The 16,883-nt window shown below is 39.5% G+C and overlaps 1 protein-coding gene across 5 annotated transcripts; it reads left to right on the forward strand.

The window, feature by feature from the left end:
* Positions 1-5,789: 5,789 nt before the first annotated feature.
* LOC106097714 (uncharacterized) lies at positions 5,790-12,352 on the forward strand. Of its 5 annotated transcripts, XM_019361369.2 has the most exons (6): positions 5,790-6,225; positions 7,972-8,081; positions 9,228-9,449; positions 9,774-10,856; positions 11,131-11,299; positions 11,412-12,352. In XM_019361369.2, the coding sequence occupies exons 3-6, from the start codon at positions 9,230-9,232 to the stop codon at positions 11,533-11,535; spliced, it is 1,596 nt and encodes a 531-aa protein (XP_019216914.1). In that variant the 5' UTR covers positions 5,790-6,225; positions 7,972-8,081; positions 9,228-9,229; the 3' UTR covers positions 11,536-12,352. The 5 variants fall into 5 exon arrangements, 3 of the variants coding, with proteins under 3 accessions (XP_019216914.1, XP_019216912.1, XP_019216915.1); XR_002062832.2 differs by lacking the exon at positions 5,790-6,225 and having other exon boundaries at positions 6,358-8,081; positions 9,774-10,006; XM_019361370.2 differs by lacking the exon at positions 5,790-6,225 and having other exon boundaries at positions 6,370-8,081; positions 9,816-10,856.
* Positions 12,353-16,883: the final 4,531 nt, after the last annotated feature.

Consider the following 16,883-nt stretch of genomic DNA (forward strand, 5'->3'; position numbering starts at 1 on the left):
TCGACTAATCGCAAAAATAATCGGTGACTAGTCGAATATCAAAATAATCGTTTGTGGCAGCCCTAGATCACAGTAATAAGGAAGGATTGGTCTGTGTTTCAGTTTGGCTTAGCTGTAGGCTTGAGAGCTTGTGTAATTGTTTAGAGGGAAAGGAATTTATTGACACTGGGGGTCTGCTGTCATAAGGAGACAGGAAGCTACAGTTGGGGGTTGCTGATGCTGATGCTTGTACCTTTAATAAAAACTCATAATTGCCATAACTTAGAAGTAGGCTTGCAGGAGACTCTCCACCTGATCTGTAAATGTAAAACAACAAGAGGCCAACGACCCAGTGGATGCAGAGTGGTGGTCTCAATATTTGTAATATGTTAATTCTGTTTTGTATGTGGTCTAAAGGAATTTGGTGTAGCTTGGGTGAGGTTACTTTTATGACCCCCAGGAAGTCACGTACGCAGAGACACACACACACAGTGCTTTAACTGTTACGCACCCACACCTACGCGCATACATTCACTCACGTGCACACACATAGACACATGGGTACGCGCACACATAGGCATTCACAGGCTCGTGCATATACACACAGACATACAGAGTTTCCAGCACACCATGGGGGATTTATGATGGGGTCGCCTCTATAAAGCTGGCTGTGACTAACAAAGGGGTGAAGATTGTTGCAGAGGGACACCGGCCTCGTCTTCCCTTCTAGAAGTGCATGCTTAAATGAAGATGAATAAAGATGAATAAAGGTTTTGTGAAAAGAACTACTGAGTTCCGGTGCCATCTCTGGATCCCTCGACGAATAAAAGAACCGGGGCAAAACTGATTTCGCAACAGTTTTGGTGCCGAAACCCCGGGATTCGCTCGAGGCCCAGAGAGGATGAATTGGCAGAGCTGAGATCGTGAAACGAGGCGAACAGAGAGCTAGCTCACATGATTAAAAGGTAAGCACCACCTGTTTATTTTCGAACCGTGCATATTGTTTAAAGCCTAAATTATCTGTTCGGTAAGTTCAGCGTGTCTCAGTGTAAATTCACTCAGTATGTTAAAGAAACGGTGTGTGATCCGTCTTAGTTATTAGGAAAAAAGTGGCGGTGCGTGATCCGTCCTCGTGCGTTAAAGCAGGAAACGTGTGTTACTATTAGTTAGAAAGCGGGGCTTAAGGCCTCGTCGCCAGCTCAGGGCTGTGTGTGTTCCGGGCTTGGTTGCCCCACCTATTCTCGGACGCGGGGGTAGGACCTGTGGGACAGGAGATCCAGGCTGGTTACCTAGGCACCGGGGACGCCTTAAATAACTAAAGCTAGGTGTTGGATCCTAGTCACGGTTGATAACCTGCATGAGAGTGGGGGCAAGTTGCTTCGTTGACTGCAGTGTGTGTAGACTGCGTTGTGTGTGTGAAAGCGCCGTTAGAGTCGGCGTCTCGTCTGAAGTACGGGAGTCAATTAAAGTAACAAAAAGAATTTGTGTCTAAAAGTGTGTGTTTGTGGTGTGCAGAAATCGCGGCAGGAGGCCGTGTCGCGAATTGTTGCAAACTGTGAAGTCAATTGGGGGGTTTAATTTGGTTTTATTTTTTATGGGGAAGAGAAACTGCGGTATCCAGTCCGTGGCGCAGTTTGAATAATTCGTGAGGCAAATGTGGCGCGATCTGAAGATCGTGAGCCTAATTGTCCTAGTTAGGTTGAGGCGTACAAGAGCGGACAGCACCCGCTCTTTGTGCTGATCAGGGCGTTGTCCTGAATCAGCAGAGAAGGTGTCTTGCAGAAAGTTTGAATGGGACTGTGAGAAGCATGAGGTGTGTGTGAGCCAGCCTCGAGGGGCGGGTTCACAGGTGGAACAAAGGAGGAGTAAAGTGTGTGTGTATGAGAGAGAAAGAAAGGTGGGGGCGAGTGACCAGGCTCTGAGTGTGTGTGAATTCCTTGATGACAAAAGAGGGAGAAAAAAGTACATTAGCTGATTTCCTGTGAAATAATAATAGTTAAGAAATCAAAGTGATCAAATAGGAGAAAGTGAACTAAAATAAATAAAGAAAACTAAACAGTGGATTAGTGTTAAGGTAATGATAAATAAATTGATAAAATTAACAGTGACATTTAAAGGTGACCAAGTACTCAAGGATGGATGGAGAATTTGTTTGCTGACTGTATGAGAGCTGTTGGGGTGAAAGGAAAATGAGCTTAGAGGAGTGAGTTTACAGGTTAATGTGTGGGTGTAAAAATAAAATAAAATGAAAGAAAACAATGAAAGAAAAAAAAAGAAAAGAAAAAGTGTGGAAGTGTGAGTGGGAAATTGTCTCCAACTGGGGGAAGCAGTGACACTACAGGTCATCTTCTTCCCCTGCTGGACACAAAAGAAAACATAATTTGGAGTGTTGTGGGTGAAAATAATTAATAACGACATCAAGAAGATTTTTGTGTTTGCGGTTAAGAACAAATAAAAATTTTATTTTCGGGGTTTAAAGTCAATAGAGTTCAAAACGGAATAAGTGGAGATGTGTTGCTTTAGGAGTAATTAACATATCTGCAGTCACAGTGAATAATGAAAGTCTCTCAGTCTGTCGATTACAGGTGGGGAACGGACCTGGATCAATTCTCCACGGGCAGCAGTCGGAAGAAAATTATAGGTTAAGATCATTAGAAATTAAAAACAAAAAAAAAGAAACACCCAGCCAGAATTTTTGGCTGAATTGTTTTTGCAGCTTCCCGTCCGCATCCTGAAAAAGCAAGCTCCAAAGAAGCTAATCTCTCCCTGAAGACACAGAGTGCAGTTCCAGAAGCACAAGCATGAACATCAACAGTGGACAGCAGTCCAAGAGACAATACCAGAGTCCTGAGCAGAGAGGTCCAGCAGCACTCTGGGCAAACGGCATCAGAAAGAGAAGATCCATCATCTTGATTGGATGAATGGAGATGCGTTTCCAACATGCTGCAACCTCACTGTGTGTGAAGGACTTTTGAGAAGATTGTTGGAGTTCGACATTTGCCGTGTTTGGAGCAAGATGGCAATGAAAGAGACAGTGGGAGCATACACGGGACAAAGATGAAGAGAACTGACTGCGATTGGACGGCAAAGTGGGAGAGAAGACCGGAGAGAGAGGACCAGAGTGAAAGAAGAGGAATGCTGTTTTAGTGTGGGGAATCAAATTGGGTTAAGGAATCCAGGGAGACAAGCAACTGCCTTGAAGTGGAGAATTGACAAAGTGTCCAGACCACCACAAAAGGGGGAGGAAGACAAGCACTGAGGTTTGCAAGTGTACTGTTAGAGAAAATGGAAAGGTGACACCACACATGCACGTGATATGCACTACAGAGAATACAAAATCATACATAAAGTGTTACACATCAACAGAGGATATTTGTAGAAGGGGTTAATAACACACAGCGTGGTTGCCGAGGGTAACCTGCAAGCATTTGGGGTTTAGCTGTGCCTGAGTATGACAGAGATTTTCATTTAGATGTTTCTGAAACAAAATTTGGAGTGAATGGAGTTTTGTTTCAGAAAAAAGGGGGAAGGTACATAAAAGGACACACAGAAATAGAAAATGTATTAACCCGACTAACACACACACACACACGCAATGAAGCTCATTAGGACCAAACACAATTTTAAGTAGGCAATACTGTTACTGTCATCCTGTCTGGTTTATTGAGTGGGTTGAGAAGTGATACATAGACGACTAAATTAGTATTATTTTGGGGAACATGATAACAGGGGTGAACAGAATCCTGCAGTCGGAGTTTAAATGAGTGAAACTAGCAGATTTTTTGTTTTTTGTTTTGTTTTGTGTTTCTGATGTATGGGGAAGGTTGTACCATGGCACCAAGTTTTAGATTTGGTGTGTTTTCACCCATTAGAAAAAGAATATTCTGGGACAAGTCCTAGGACCAGGCTTCTGTATTTTTATTTACTTTTGTTTTTACTTTTGTTTTTCAGTTTTATCTGTTATTCTTCATTTTATTTTTTGTTTTTGAACAGTGCACTGATTTCTGTTTGTGAATTTCTTTTCTTTAAGCAGATCTGCACGACGGGGATTAAAAGCACTATACAACATGTTGAGAAAACCGTTGCAAGTGAGTTTCTCCAAAATTACAATGGGCTCAGGAGAAAGCCGCTTATTTGGGACAATTAGAAAATGAGAGTCCCTGCCCAAAAAGGATTCAGCGAGGGAATCCATCTAAAGTTCTTCTTTTTCTTTTTGAAATGACGTCATTTTGCTGAGCGTGGAAACGAAATGCGACGATCGATTCCACTATCAGCAAAGAATCACGGAATGAATGAATGAATGAATGAATGAATGGGTGAAAAACTGACTGACTGGTAAAAGCTGACAAAAGCTGACAAGACTTGACCATTACTCAAGGTTAACTTCCACCTATACAGGACAAAAGGGTGGATGAATTTATGTGTTTCTTTTTACAGGAGCAGGGAGATGACAGCAGCATAGGTTGCGTGATGATTTAACCTTTGAAATGCCACTTTCTGTGTTTCTGAATCTATCAGGGGTGTGTTATTCATGGGCTTGTGCGCAGCGTTAATATTTACATTTCTTTTCTACAGCAGAGAGTTAATCATGTGTTTGATTATGTGAGTTACAGCAGGACACACTAATGGTTAATGTTCTTTCTACTACAGGATTACTGGGTTTATGAGTGAAGGGAACAGTGTTTACAGGCTATATGTTGATTATGCTATTACACTGTGTTGTTGGGAAAATGTTGACTATTACAGGGGAGAAGTGAAAATAATGTCAAACACATCCTGTGTTGAAACCAGTGTCACTCCTTTTACAGCAGGCTTAACTTTAGGACCTTTTCTAGCACCTCTGGAACCTGTCGACCTGCGCCTGACCACCAGGATTGTCCATCTGTGTTGTTAATGTTTGTTTTTCTAAGAGTGCATGTAGAGGATTCAGCAGAAAACAGACAAGTGACATGAGAAAACAAATAAGAGATGCAGTGTTTATGGAATAGTTTAATATGGGCTCATTAGCTGGCCACTACTGAGCTCATAGTGATAAAATGAGCGGAGTGACATTGCTTAAGGAAAGTCGCCGATTAAATTGTGAAATAAATTGGGATGATTCATGATTTGGGGCAAATTAGGGCAATAATTGTGATTTACTGATTGGAGAAAACCTGCACATGATACTTGTCTTTTATGCTGAATACTTTATTATTCTTCTGATCTATAGTTGGTTGCAAATGTGAAGTTTGATTTAACACACTGTAAAAAAGATCCGTATATTTAACAGTGAAAGACAGTAAAAATACGACAGGAAAAACCTGTTAACTATAAAACAGTTTAAAACTGTTGATTTGATGTGAAATTGCCGTAAATAAAGTAATGTGGAAAAACCGTAATATGTACATTGTTTCTCTGAAAAAAATACATAAACCTACTGTAAATCACTCTTGCATAGTTTTTTTAACGGAAGATTCCAATAAAGTTTAGAACAGGCAAACACAATTTTTTTTACATTTATTTATTGAAAAAAATACAGGTTTTAATTGCTGAATGTAAGCATGGTTGTGCTGCAATGGATGCATGCTGTAATATGACTTTGTGATTTTTGCATTAATTTCACATAATAATAAGAATGGATTAGATAGCGGTTTTCAAGAAGCCCAAAGCACTTTACATTAAATCCATTCTTGATTCATAGCACATTTAATACAGCATATTCTTCCACAAATTGTAATATAACAGGTACATATATCCCAAGATCTTCATACTAGAAATGTATTATTGCAATTTTTGGATGTAGTTTTTGTAAAGAATATGGGCTGTAGCTGTTAAATCTACATTCTGTTGAACTCAATAAACCATGAGCTTAAAATGTAAAAGCCAACAACAACTTGAGAGACCTACAGCTAATGATAGACATACTATATTATTGAGTGAATTCATATAATCCCAAAAGTGTTAAAATAATAATCTGTTGTCTGTTCTATTTATTCATAGTTAATTATCATATGAAGAAAAAAGATTTTAAAAGCACCTCCTCCCAAAACTAGGTGTTTTCCCCTGAAGTTTAGAGCACCATTTCACATCAAGGCGCCTGATTTCAAACGGGCCAATCAGCGCACTGCATCAGGCTCCACCGCAGACAACGTCTGTACAGCTCCACACAAGTTTTGCTTTGGACTACGGCAGCACGCTTCATTTTCGTGGACTTGTTTCTCATTTTTTTAATTTAACGTCTGCCACAGCTCGTCTTCAGTTACTACGGTAAGAAAATAATCCAACTTGGTTTATTTATCGACAGCATTGTGTTGCAGGCAGTGAAGGCGCAAATGATAAATTTACGTTAGCTTAAGCTCATTTCTAGCAGTAGCGTTAGCTACATTAGGCTGAAAAGATCTTGCAAAACCAGCAGTGTGCGTTTTAAGACGTGTTTTGGAGACGGGTGTATTAATGGAAACCGTCTAATTAGTATAGCTATATTTGAATGCTTTGTCTAAATGCGGCCTGGATTTTCCCGCCTTGTTTGACATCCAGCTGAAGCTTCAAGTTAGCTAGCCTGGCAGCTGTGTCATATTGACTATGTATTTTTGCAGCATATGTGGAGAATCGGTTCAGTCCGTGAAAGCTTATGTTTTGCATTGCAGACTGCATCGTAATGAACCCCGGTGTATTTTTAAATGTGTTGAAGTAAGTTGTAAGCAGGTGTTTTCTGGATATGCTGCTTTAAAGTCTCACTTCTACCCCCACCACACTGGTACCGCAACTGTTTCTCAGAATGCTACCTTAATGGGTTTGAATTGCACTGTCTCACTTTGTGAACGCCAATGTGAGGGAACTAAAGCTTTGATTGCTCACTTAAAGGAACACATAGAAGAGGGACGGCATGTAACTTGTCCAGTGAGAGGATGCCAAAGTGTGTTCTCTGTAAAATCTACATTTACCTCCCATATGTCTAGAAAACACAAACGTTTGGAAAATGTGATTTGTGGTTTAAACAAAGATACTCAGTCAGAGAGTCCATCTACAAGTGCCACCATACAGGAAGGTGCCAGTGTATCAGATACAGAAGACCCTGGTATGGATGGGTCTAATTTCAGTGACCTGTATCTCAGAAATGTATGTATGTTTTACATCAAACTACAGGGACAGCATCTTCTGCCAGCATCTACCATTCAAACCATTGTTGAAGAAATACAAAATATACATGAATTGGGACAGATGTATACATTGAATAGACTAAGCTCACTTCTAAAAGATATGTCAGTTTCAGATGAAGACATTATAAAAATCTGTGACACAGTAAAACAATCTGACTTGTTCTCAGCTTGTCACACAGGGCCCATGAGAACTGCTTATTCAAGAGTTCAGTGCTTTAAAGATGTGTTCAAGTATGTTGAACCCAGAAAAGTGTTTTTGGGCAGGGACGAGAACAGGATGGAGAGATTTGCCTATTATGTTCCTCTGCTAAATACTTTGAAGAGTATGCTCGAATCAAGTTTTTGGCAAGGTCTCATATCAGTGGATCCTAATAATGTTTCAAGACCAGATGTTCTCAGGGACTGTTGTGATGGTAACGTGTTTGTGTCAAACAAATTTTTTCAGGAAAATCCACATTGCCTGAAGCTGGTTCTATACCAGGATGCATTTGAAGTAGTGAACCCACTTGGTTCTGCAAAAAAGAAGCACAAGGTTTTGGCTGTGTACTTCTCTCTACTCAACATCCCCCCCCATGCCCGGTCAAATGCTGATCATATGCAGCTAGTCTTACTGTGTAGGGAGAAGGATTTCAAGGAATTTGGCCATGAAAATGTTTTTTCAGAACTCCTGACTGATTTGAAGGTACTAGAGGAGAATGGGATAACAGTGGCAGACAAACCTGTTGTGAAAGGAGCGCTCTACTGCATTGCTGGAGACAACCTGGGCTCTCATTGTATTGGGGGTTTTACAGAAAATTTCAGTTCATCAGTGTACTTATGCAGATATTGTCTGTTAACTCGAACTGAATTTCAGGGTGCTGATCCAGCAGTGTGTGGACCTCAGCGGACCCCAGAAACGTATAGATCTGCCACTGAACAGCTGGAAAGAGAAGACGTGTCAGAAGTTCAGGGGATAAAGTTCAGGTCTGTATTTAATTCTTTACAAAGCTTTGATGTTTGCACACCTGGCATGCCCCCATGTCTCGGTCATGACATCTTTGAGGGTGTCCTCTCATACGATCTTGCTCTTTACCTCAAGTACTTCATCAACACAAATAAATGGTTCACTTACCCAATTCTGAACAGGCGCATCAAGCAATTTAAATACAAAGAAACAGATGCTTCATCCAAACCTTGTGAGGTCAGTCCAAAAACATTGAAACTTGGTGGACAAGCTGTTCAAAATTGGAACTTCTTGAGACTTTTACCTCTCATAATTGGAGACAGAGTGCAGAACTCTCAAGATGATGTGTGGCAGTTAACGTTGCAGCTTAAGGACATTGTTGACCTAATTTGTGCTCAGCAAATTTCCAAGGCTCAGGTTACTTATCTGGATGCTCTCATCCAAGAGTATTTGGAAACCAGAAAGGTGCTGTTTCCTAATATCAACTTAAGACCTAAACACCATTACTTACGACATTATCCAGGGCTGTTCCTAAAATTTGGCCCTCTCATCAGGCTGTGGACAATGCGCTTTGAGAGCAAACACAGCTACTTCAAAAGATGTGCAAGGCATCTGAAAAATTTCAAAAATTTGTGCTTGACTCTTTCAGAGAGACATCAGATGTTTCAGGCCTTCCTTTCTGCTGGGTCAGTGAGTCCTCCAGCATTGCAAATAAAAGATTGCTCACCATTTTACTCAGAGCTTTACAGTGAGCAAGTTAAAGACGCAGTCCTACATTTTGGCTTTACTGAAAGTAATACAAAGATTCCAGTTGCTGTTCAGTATAATGGCCTTACTTACAGGAAGGGTCAGTTTATTGTCACTAAGTTTGATCAGTCAATGGAGTTTGGTGAACTTCTCCTCATTCTTATTAAAGATGAGTCTGCTCTTCATTTTCTCATGAGAGTTTATGATGCAGAATTTCTTTCTTGCTACCACATGTACGCTGTAAAAAATGACACTGGGAGATTAGAGTGCAGACTCATCAGTGAACTGATTGACTTGTGGCCGTTATCATCTTACGTAAAAAACGGACACCAGATTGTTCCACTGAAGCACAGCGTCTTGTCAGACTGAATGCCTTGATGTCATTGGGCCAGAGCCAAACTGTATGTGTGTCTTAACAGATATGGCTGAATCGCAGGTGCTTATCTTAAAGAACATAGGGGATGCAATTGCAGGAGTGCTTCCGGACCTTCCTGATCAACTTCTCAAGTCAGTAGAAGATACTTTGAAAACACTTGGTGCAGAAACCACAGATGATTTAAAGTACATTACAGAAAATGACCTGCTGCCAGTGCTCAAGCCCATACAAGCCAGAAGACTAGTGGCTGCCTGGACCCAAAATGGTAAGTGTAAAACATTGTCACCACACCAAACGCACAGAGGGCTGTTGAAGTTGGAAATAGTTAGAATATGAGTGTTCCTGAGTCTGATGATGTGACCATCATTATTTAACCATGCTTTCTGTGTAAATAAAACTTGGATGCTTTGTGGGGCAGTTTAATACATTTTGAGTTTCAAAATGCAATCTATCAGACAAATTGCATTATTAAGTTTTGACCACACTGTGTAACCTTAATATCTCAAAATGTATCTATGCAGTGCAGAATTTAACATAACAGAAAAAATGATTTAATGCTTTCATATCTCTTTTTTATGTACTTTTAAAGTCTCTGGCACCTCGACACCAATTGCTGTACATTCCTCTCCAGTGGATGTCCTTCTTTCTCCACCCTCAATTTCTTCTTCACCAACATCATCCACCACTACTTCATCACCTTCAGGAATCTGTACACCAAACTGGGTAGAGAGATTTGAGATACCATGGCAGAGGCTCCCTGAGGAGTTGGTACAGAACTTGGAAAGACAGAAAAGACCAAGCGCAAGACAAAGACGAGAAATGGTAAGGATTGTGGTCTCTGAAATGATGAAGATTTGTAAGAATCCAACCAAACACAATACTACAGAGATAGCAAAAAGGATGGTGGCCAAGTATCCCAAGTCTCTTCAAGATGTGATTGATGGTGATGTTATTGGACCTGGATATCATTCCCTGGTAAAGCAACTTCAGGCAAGAGTTGAAAATGTCAAGCGACCTGACACACCAAAGGTAAAAAAACGCAAAGCAATATCAGATGACGGCAACGACACAGACGAAATACCAGCTGAACAAAAAGCAAGGGTTCAAGACACATATGGCTGTATTAGCTGGGAGCCAAAGCATTTGCCACTCTCTGAGACTGTGGAGAGTCAACTTGAAAAAAAAGAAGAAATGAAGAAGCTGTTTAAAAAGAATAACTATAGTACAGATGTTGTGAAAGAACTAGTCACGTGCACCTATTACACGCAGCGTAAAGACATCAATAAAGGGGCAAGCATCCAGAAGCTATGCCAGGAATGGCCCTTTCTCTTCAATGAAGTTGGTATGACTGCACATTTCCAAGAACTGACTGGTGTGAATCTGATGGAGACCTTCCTTGCCAATGTAGACAAAAAGGGTGCACGTCTGTTAAAGTTCCTCAAATATGTTGATGCACAAAAGCACAAGCAAGTCCTGAATGCTGTTCTCAAACTTCAGACTGAAAGAGGTCAGTCCAGTGGTTGCTTGCAAGAAGTCATTGAGATGATGCTTCTTTTACTGGCTCATTTTGACGAGAAGGAAGAGCTTCTGTTCCACTGCGTTGAGATGACAAGCCTTGCAGAAGATGTTCAGATGGAGAAAGTACCACCAACACCCTTCATCATTGTTTGCGGTAAGCCGAAAGAGCAAAATTCAACAGTTTTTGTTGTTGTTGTTTGTTTTTCCTGTTGTAACTGCCACGTTCTTGTACTCTTGGCTTGTTTAGTTTCATGTTCTGTTGCTTCCACACTAATACACTGGCTAACACAACCATATAAGTTCAGCTAGTAACATAACTCATCCTATGATGCATGTAACAAGTATCTCTGTATTTGTATATATGACTGACATTAAAGTTCTTGTTATTAAAGTTTTTAATTTGTTGTTGTTGTTGTTTTAATTCTCAGGTTCCTCCTGCTTCGCTGCTGAGACATTCATGTTGAGCATTGACAAGAAGATTGTCAACGACCGCATCGCAACCTTCACCTCTGCTATCTGCCTAATGTTTGGCAGTTACTACTGCTTTAACATACACTACCCTGTGGAACTACGATCAACACTGGAGTTCCTTCAACGGTAAAATTTCTTTTATTATGGATTTATTTTTGTGCTTATCAAACTTGGCCATTTGATATCCCACCTCAGGTTGTTAATTTCCTCAATCTCTCTCGCCCTTTTTTTCATAAAGGTGTTTCTTTTCCATAAATCCTGAGAGAGGCACCAAGGTTGAATCCAAGAAGAAAAAAGTGTTCTCAGTCAATCCCAGAGTCCTCACTCTCATCTCAGACATTGCTGACCATGAGTGGATCTAGTCCTACCCCTCTTGTTTGAGACAAAGTGATAAAGGTATACTATGTTACATACTCTACAGATGTTCTGTTTTTGAAACAATTGTTACATTTCTGACTGTGAGTGGGAAGTTTTTAACAATGTGAAGTTTTACTAGACACAATTTGTAAAAGTACATGTTCTACTTTTGATTCACTGTTTTATATCTGAAAAATGTATATGGTAAAAATGTGGTAAACCTGCTATTTTGTTTCTTGGATTTTAATTTTCCCAGTTTTAAAGATATTTGTATTCCAATAGTGTAAAAGTATGCTGCATGTACATTGCTGGCATTTTGTAGTTATCCAAAAATTTGCAGTTGAAGTTCTCAAAACAAGTGTAAAGTTTTTGTTTGTTACCTGATGCAGTTTGAAGATGTACATTTCAGCTTTACTGCTCAGTTCTGTGTGCAAAATATGTGGGTTAAACTTGTTCCTGTAATTTCTTCAATTCAGATTTTCTTTCAATTATAGAAAAAATGTTTCATTCTCTATATTTGTATTCGGATCATTTGAAAAGTCAAGATTCTATGTGTACTGACATTTATGTAGTGAGAACAGCACCAAAAACACTTGAAGGTGTCTGAATTGTCCGCTAAAGGTAATGTGAAATATAATGTGTGCTCAACTTACAGCACTGGTTTTGCACAGTTTGAACAGAACTTGTGAGAATTCTGTGATTCCATACTGTTACTGTCATGGAGATAACTAGTAACTATTTCTGATTTGTTTAGTAAAAATGTAAACGTTTGATGTTCAAAACATCAAAGATGTTAAATAAAATACTTTTTTGGAAATTTAAGGTGGACATTTTTGTGTTACATTTAGTAATTTGAATAAAATCATGGTTTGTGTATTAAGCGTACAGAGTAGAACACTTAAAAGCACTGTAGTCTAAAAAAGGTTTTGTATCATCTGATAACAGCAAATGAACTGCTAAGCTATCTGAATATTTTACTTATACTCACAAAATATTTTTTTGCATTAAATAAAGTAGTTGATAATTGATACTATCAATTGAACAGTGAAAGGTGATCATATTTCATGAGGTAAACACTCATGATAGTTTGTCATGTCATATTAAATTATGAAGTAAAATGGTGTTAATAGCAAAATTATTTATTCAAACAGTAAATTATTTCATAAAACATTAACTCTCAAAGAACAGAACAGAACTAGCACCCTTTTAGTCATACTAGTTAAAAGTGTTTCACTATAATATTTACAGGGAAGTTTTCTAATCTTTTTTTATAACCATTAAAAAGGGAAACTGCAATGCATTTTTAAAGTAAATTCTGGCAATTTTTACAGAATAAAATTGTATTTTATTATTTTTTGATAGTTAATTTTACAGGGAAAAAATGTTGTGTTTTGTGGCACAAACTTTATTTTATATGTTATTTTCATGTTAATTTTAGGGAAAAACATTATTTTTTCTTCAAGTTAAAACATTTTCTTCTACGGTAAAATATTGACCCTAGCACTATTTTTAACCGTAAAATCAACAATAACAATACCTTCTTACCGTTAAAGAAGAAAATGTTTCACCCGTAATTTTACGGTACATTTCTGGCAACCACAGCTGCCAGCGTTTTACCGTAAAATCTACAGTTTTTTTTTTACAGTGCAGATTTGTCTTCCAGGATACAGGCTCCAGGTGGAGCTGGGAGTTAAACAAACTTAACATTTAACCACTGGCTAATGTTTTCTTATGAAATGGTTACAGGCTGTAAGTAGAGTTAGTCCAAGGGAGAAGCCCTGGGAATTTTTGAGAGCATGTGCAACTTTCTTGTGCATCTCTAATTGTGTGGGGGTGATGCACGGCGAGGTCCATGTGTCAAAAGAGGGTTTTCTGGGGAGATTCATTTTTCAGTTACAGGTGGAGCGAGGGAGTTATGGTTCTGTAAGCAGTACAGACACCAGGAGCATGCAGTGCCAGAGGCGAATTGGGTCTGTTGGAAAGGGCTCAAGAGGAAGAGGTCGGGCCCAAGCTGGACCAAAGAATTCGAGGTGGTGGAGAGGATCTCACACCCAGTCCAGCTAAAGGGAACAGCGAGACCTGGCACCACGGGAACCAGTGTGCGGTGGCGGAAGAGCCTAGGAGGTCGGAAAGGCTCTTGGCAAAAAAGGGGGACTCTGTTGAGACCCCCTACATGGATTCCAGCCCAGGGACAGAATAAATCCCTGATCCATGCAACGACTGAAGGGTAGTCCAACCCGGAAGTTGAAGAAAGAAGAGAAGCAGATAATCACCCAACTTGGAAGATAGAAGGACAGACATCAAATCACTCCAGCAACTCTGACATCACAGGTCACGGTGGAGCAAACCAAACGCAGACGATATGATGCCACTTTTGGGAAATGGGGAGAGCTTAGATGAACACATTTTTAGTAATAGATTTAGAATATTGTTGATCTGCCATGGGGCAGATCAAAAGAGGGATTTCTGAGTACAAGAAAATAATTATTAGAATGTAATGTGTTAAATTTGTTTAGATCACAGTAATAAGGAAGGATTGGTCTGTGTTTCAGTTTGGCTTAGCTGTAGGCTTGAGAGTGTGTGTAATTGTTTAGAGGGAAAGGAATTTATTGACACTGGGGGTCTGCTGTCATAAAAGGAGACAGGAAGCTACAGTTGGGGGTTGCTGATGCTGATGCTTGTACCTTTAATAAAAACTCATAATTGCCATAACTTAGAAGTAGGCTTGCAGGAGACTCTCCACCTGATCTGTAAATGTAAAACAACAAGAGGCCAACGACCCAGTGGATGCAGAGTGGTGGTCTCAATATTTGTAATATGTTAATTCTGTTTTGTATGTGGTCTAAAGGAATTTGGTGTAGCTTGGGTGAGGTTACTTTTATGACCCCCAGGAAGTCACGTACGCAGAGACACACACACACAGTGCTTTAACTGTTACGCACCCACACCTACACGCATACATCCACTCACGTGCACACACATAGACACATGGGTACGCGCACACATAGGCATTCACAGGCTCGTGCATACACACACAGACATACAGTTTCCAGCACACCATGGGGGATTTATGATGGGGTCGCCTCTATAAAGCTGGCTGTGACTAACAAAGGGGTGAAGATTGTTGCAGAGGGACACTGGCCTCGTCTCCCCTTCTAGAAGTGCATGCTTAAATGAAGATGAATAAAGATGAATAAAGGTTTTGTGAAAATAACTACTGAGTTCCGGTGCCATCTCTGGATCCCTCGATGAATAAAAGAACCGGGGCAAAACTGATTTTGCAACAGTACCCTTGCCCTTGGAGGGGGAAACTGCACCCAGACCCAGGAGGTGTTACCCTTTTCCCTGGGGTGGAGACAAGCAGACCGCCCCCGACTCCGCAGCAGCAGGGAGGCCCCACATTCCAGACCCCAATCGGACGGCCAACTCCTCCTCCCAGCTCCCCCGCCCCGACGGGCAATAGACAACAGGGGGGGTGTGAAGACTCCAAACCTCCCTCCGCCCGCTCATATGTAGTGTTGATGGATGTGCGTTCTAAGGTGCATTTAAAACCAAGGAGGGCATGGAGCTACCTGCCAGAGAGCAGTAGATAGCTAAACTGAATCTAACTAAAGAGACAACTGAACATAACACAAACAAGACAAGAGACCATGAAAATAGAAGAGGAAATACCAGAATATGGGCATACGGACTTTTACACAATGACAGAAAGAGACACAAAGCACAGAGAGACGAATGACTTCATACAGGAGACAAAAACAAAAATGAGACCAGGACAGGCGCGAAAGGGAACTAATATAATGAAACAAGGAACTAAGGACTAGAACATACTGGTAGATAATCTCAGGAGCACTAGGAATAGATAATCTATTCTAAAGACAAAGGACTTGAATATAAACCATTAGCTAAATCCAAAGGAACAAATCCTGAGTCCACAACAAACTCAAAAACACTGGGTCAAAGACCTAGGACCATGACACCTTCCACATCAGGTGGTACGACCAATATAAAATTAGGAAAATATTAACCTATCTTAAAATCTTTATCTAATTTAAAAGTTACATGTATGTGTTTGACGCCAAATCCAAAAGACAACATAGATGTCTCCATTACAGTTAAAATAGAAAAACAGTTGTAAAAATCAGTTGATGCAGCTAAAAGAATGTTACTTCGTGAAATTAATGTTTCATAAAAAGCTTTATAGTTACACATTACATTTTTTTAATTTTTATTTAATAGACGTTAGGAACTTTTCTTCATATTAACCTTCTTACTATTAGTATTCTTATTATTAGTATTAGTAACTTATGTCCTCTCCACTGTTTCTCCTCTCTCTATGCTGTTTCCGCTGTTTCTTAAATTTAACTAACTAAATAAAATAAAACAATATTACACATATCTTTACGGTTAATTGAACAAGTAAACTGACAAAATGGAAAATTTTAGAAAATTTCACAGATTTGCAGAGTAAAGTTGGAGATATTTAACTCTTAAATTATATAAATATGAAAGTGACTGTAGATTCAAAACACATTTGATACACGTGTGTAGACTTCGGACAAAATTATAGCACAATATCCTGAGCCTGACCATTCTATTCTTAATAGAAGCCCTCTTTCAGATGAAATGATAAAATCATGGATTTACTTTTATCTATAAACAAGAATAAATCTTTCCATTTAAATATCTTGTACAATTTTATGAACTTTCATCCTGTACAGAACTTATGATATCAAGAGAGCCCGTATATGGGACAGTAATGTTTCTCTTTCTACGAGGCTGTCAACAAATTCTCTATTATTCTGGAAAAGATGGGCCTATGGGGGTAGGTCACCCCTTACATGCCAAAAAGAAGTGGGACAATTTAAAAATCAAATACAAAACATATATATGTGTTATCAATAATATGAATTTGGATGGATGCATAGATAATTGTCATCAGCATATTTTGTTTAATGTTTTTTTTTTTTTTTACATCTATAACATAAAAATAATTTGGAACATTTTAAATGGCTGATTAATAAATGAGAGGAAAATGAAAAGGTAACAACAAACCGAGAATATATACAAGAAATTAAGAATATTTACAGAAGAAAACAACTATCTACAGGTATTTATAGTGCAGACCACAGGATTAATCTGACTGACCTGTACCTGGATTGTTTCTTTGAACTTTAATAGCACAGCAGGCCTGATGTTTGCCTGGACAGGAAGTCTCTGCTGAAGCAAGATCAGAGAGGGATGGTGTACTGCTCCTGAGACCCATAGCTTGTCTTTTCTGGTCGGGTGGTCTATAGAGAGTGCTTTGGATGCTTCCTTCCATTGTCCATCAGTGGCTGCCACTAAGATGTAT

This window comes from Oreochromis niloticus, linkage group LG7 (genome assembly GCF_001858045.2).
Source record: "Oreochromis niloticus isolate F11D_XX linkage group LG7, O_niloticus_UMD_NMBU, whole genome shotgun sequence".
NCBI classification, from domain to species: Eukaryota; Metazoa; Chordata; class Actinopteri; order Cichliformes; family Cichlidae; genus Oreochromis; species Oreochromis niloticus.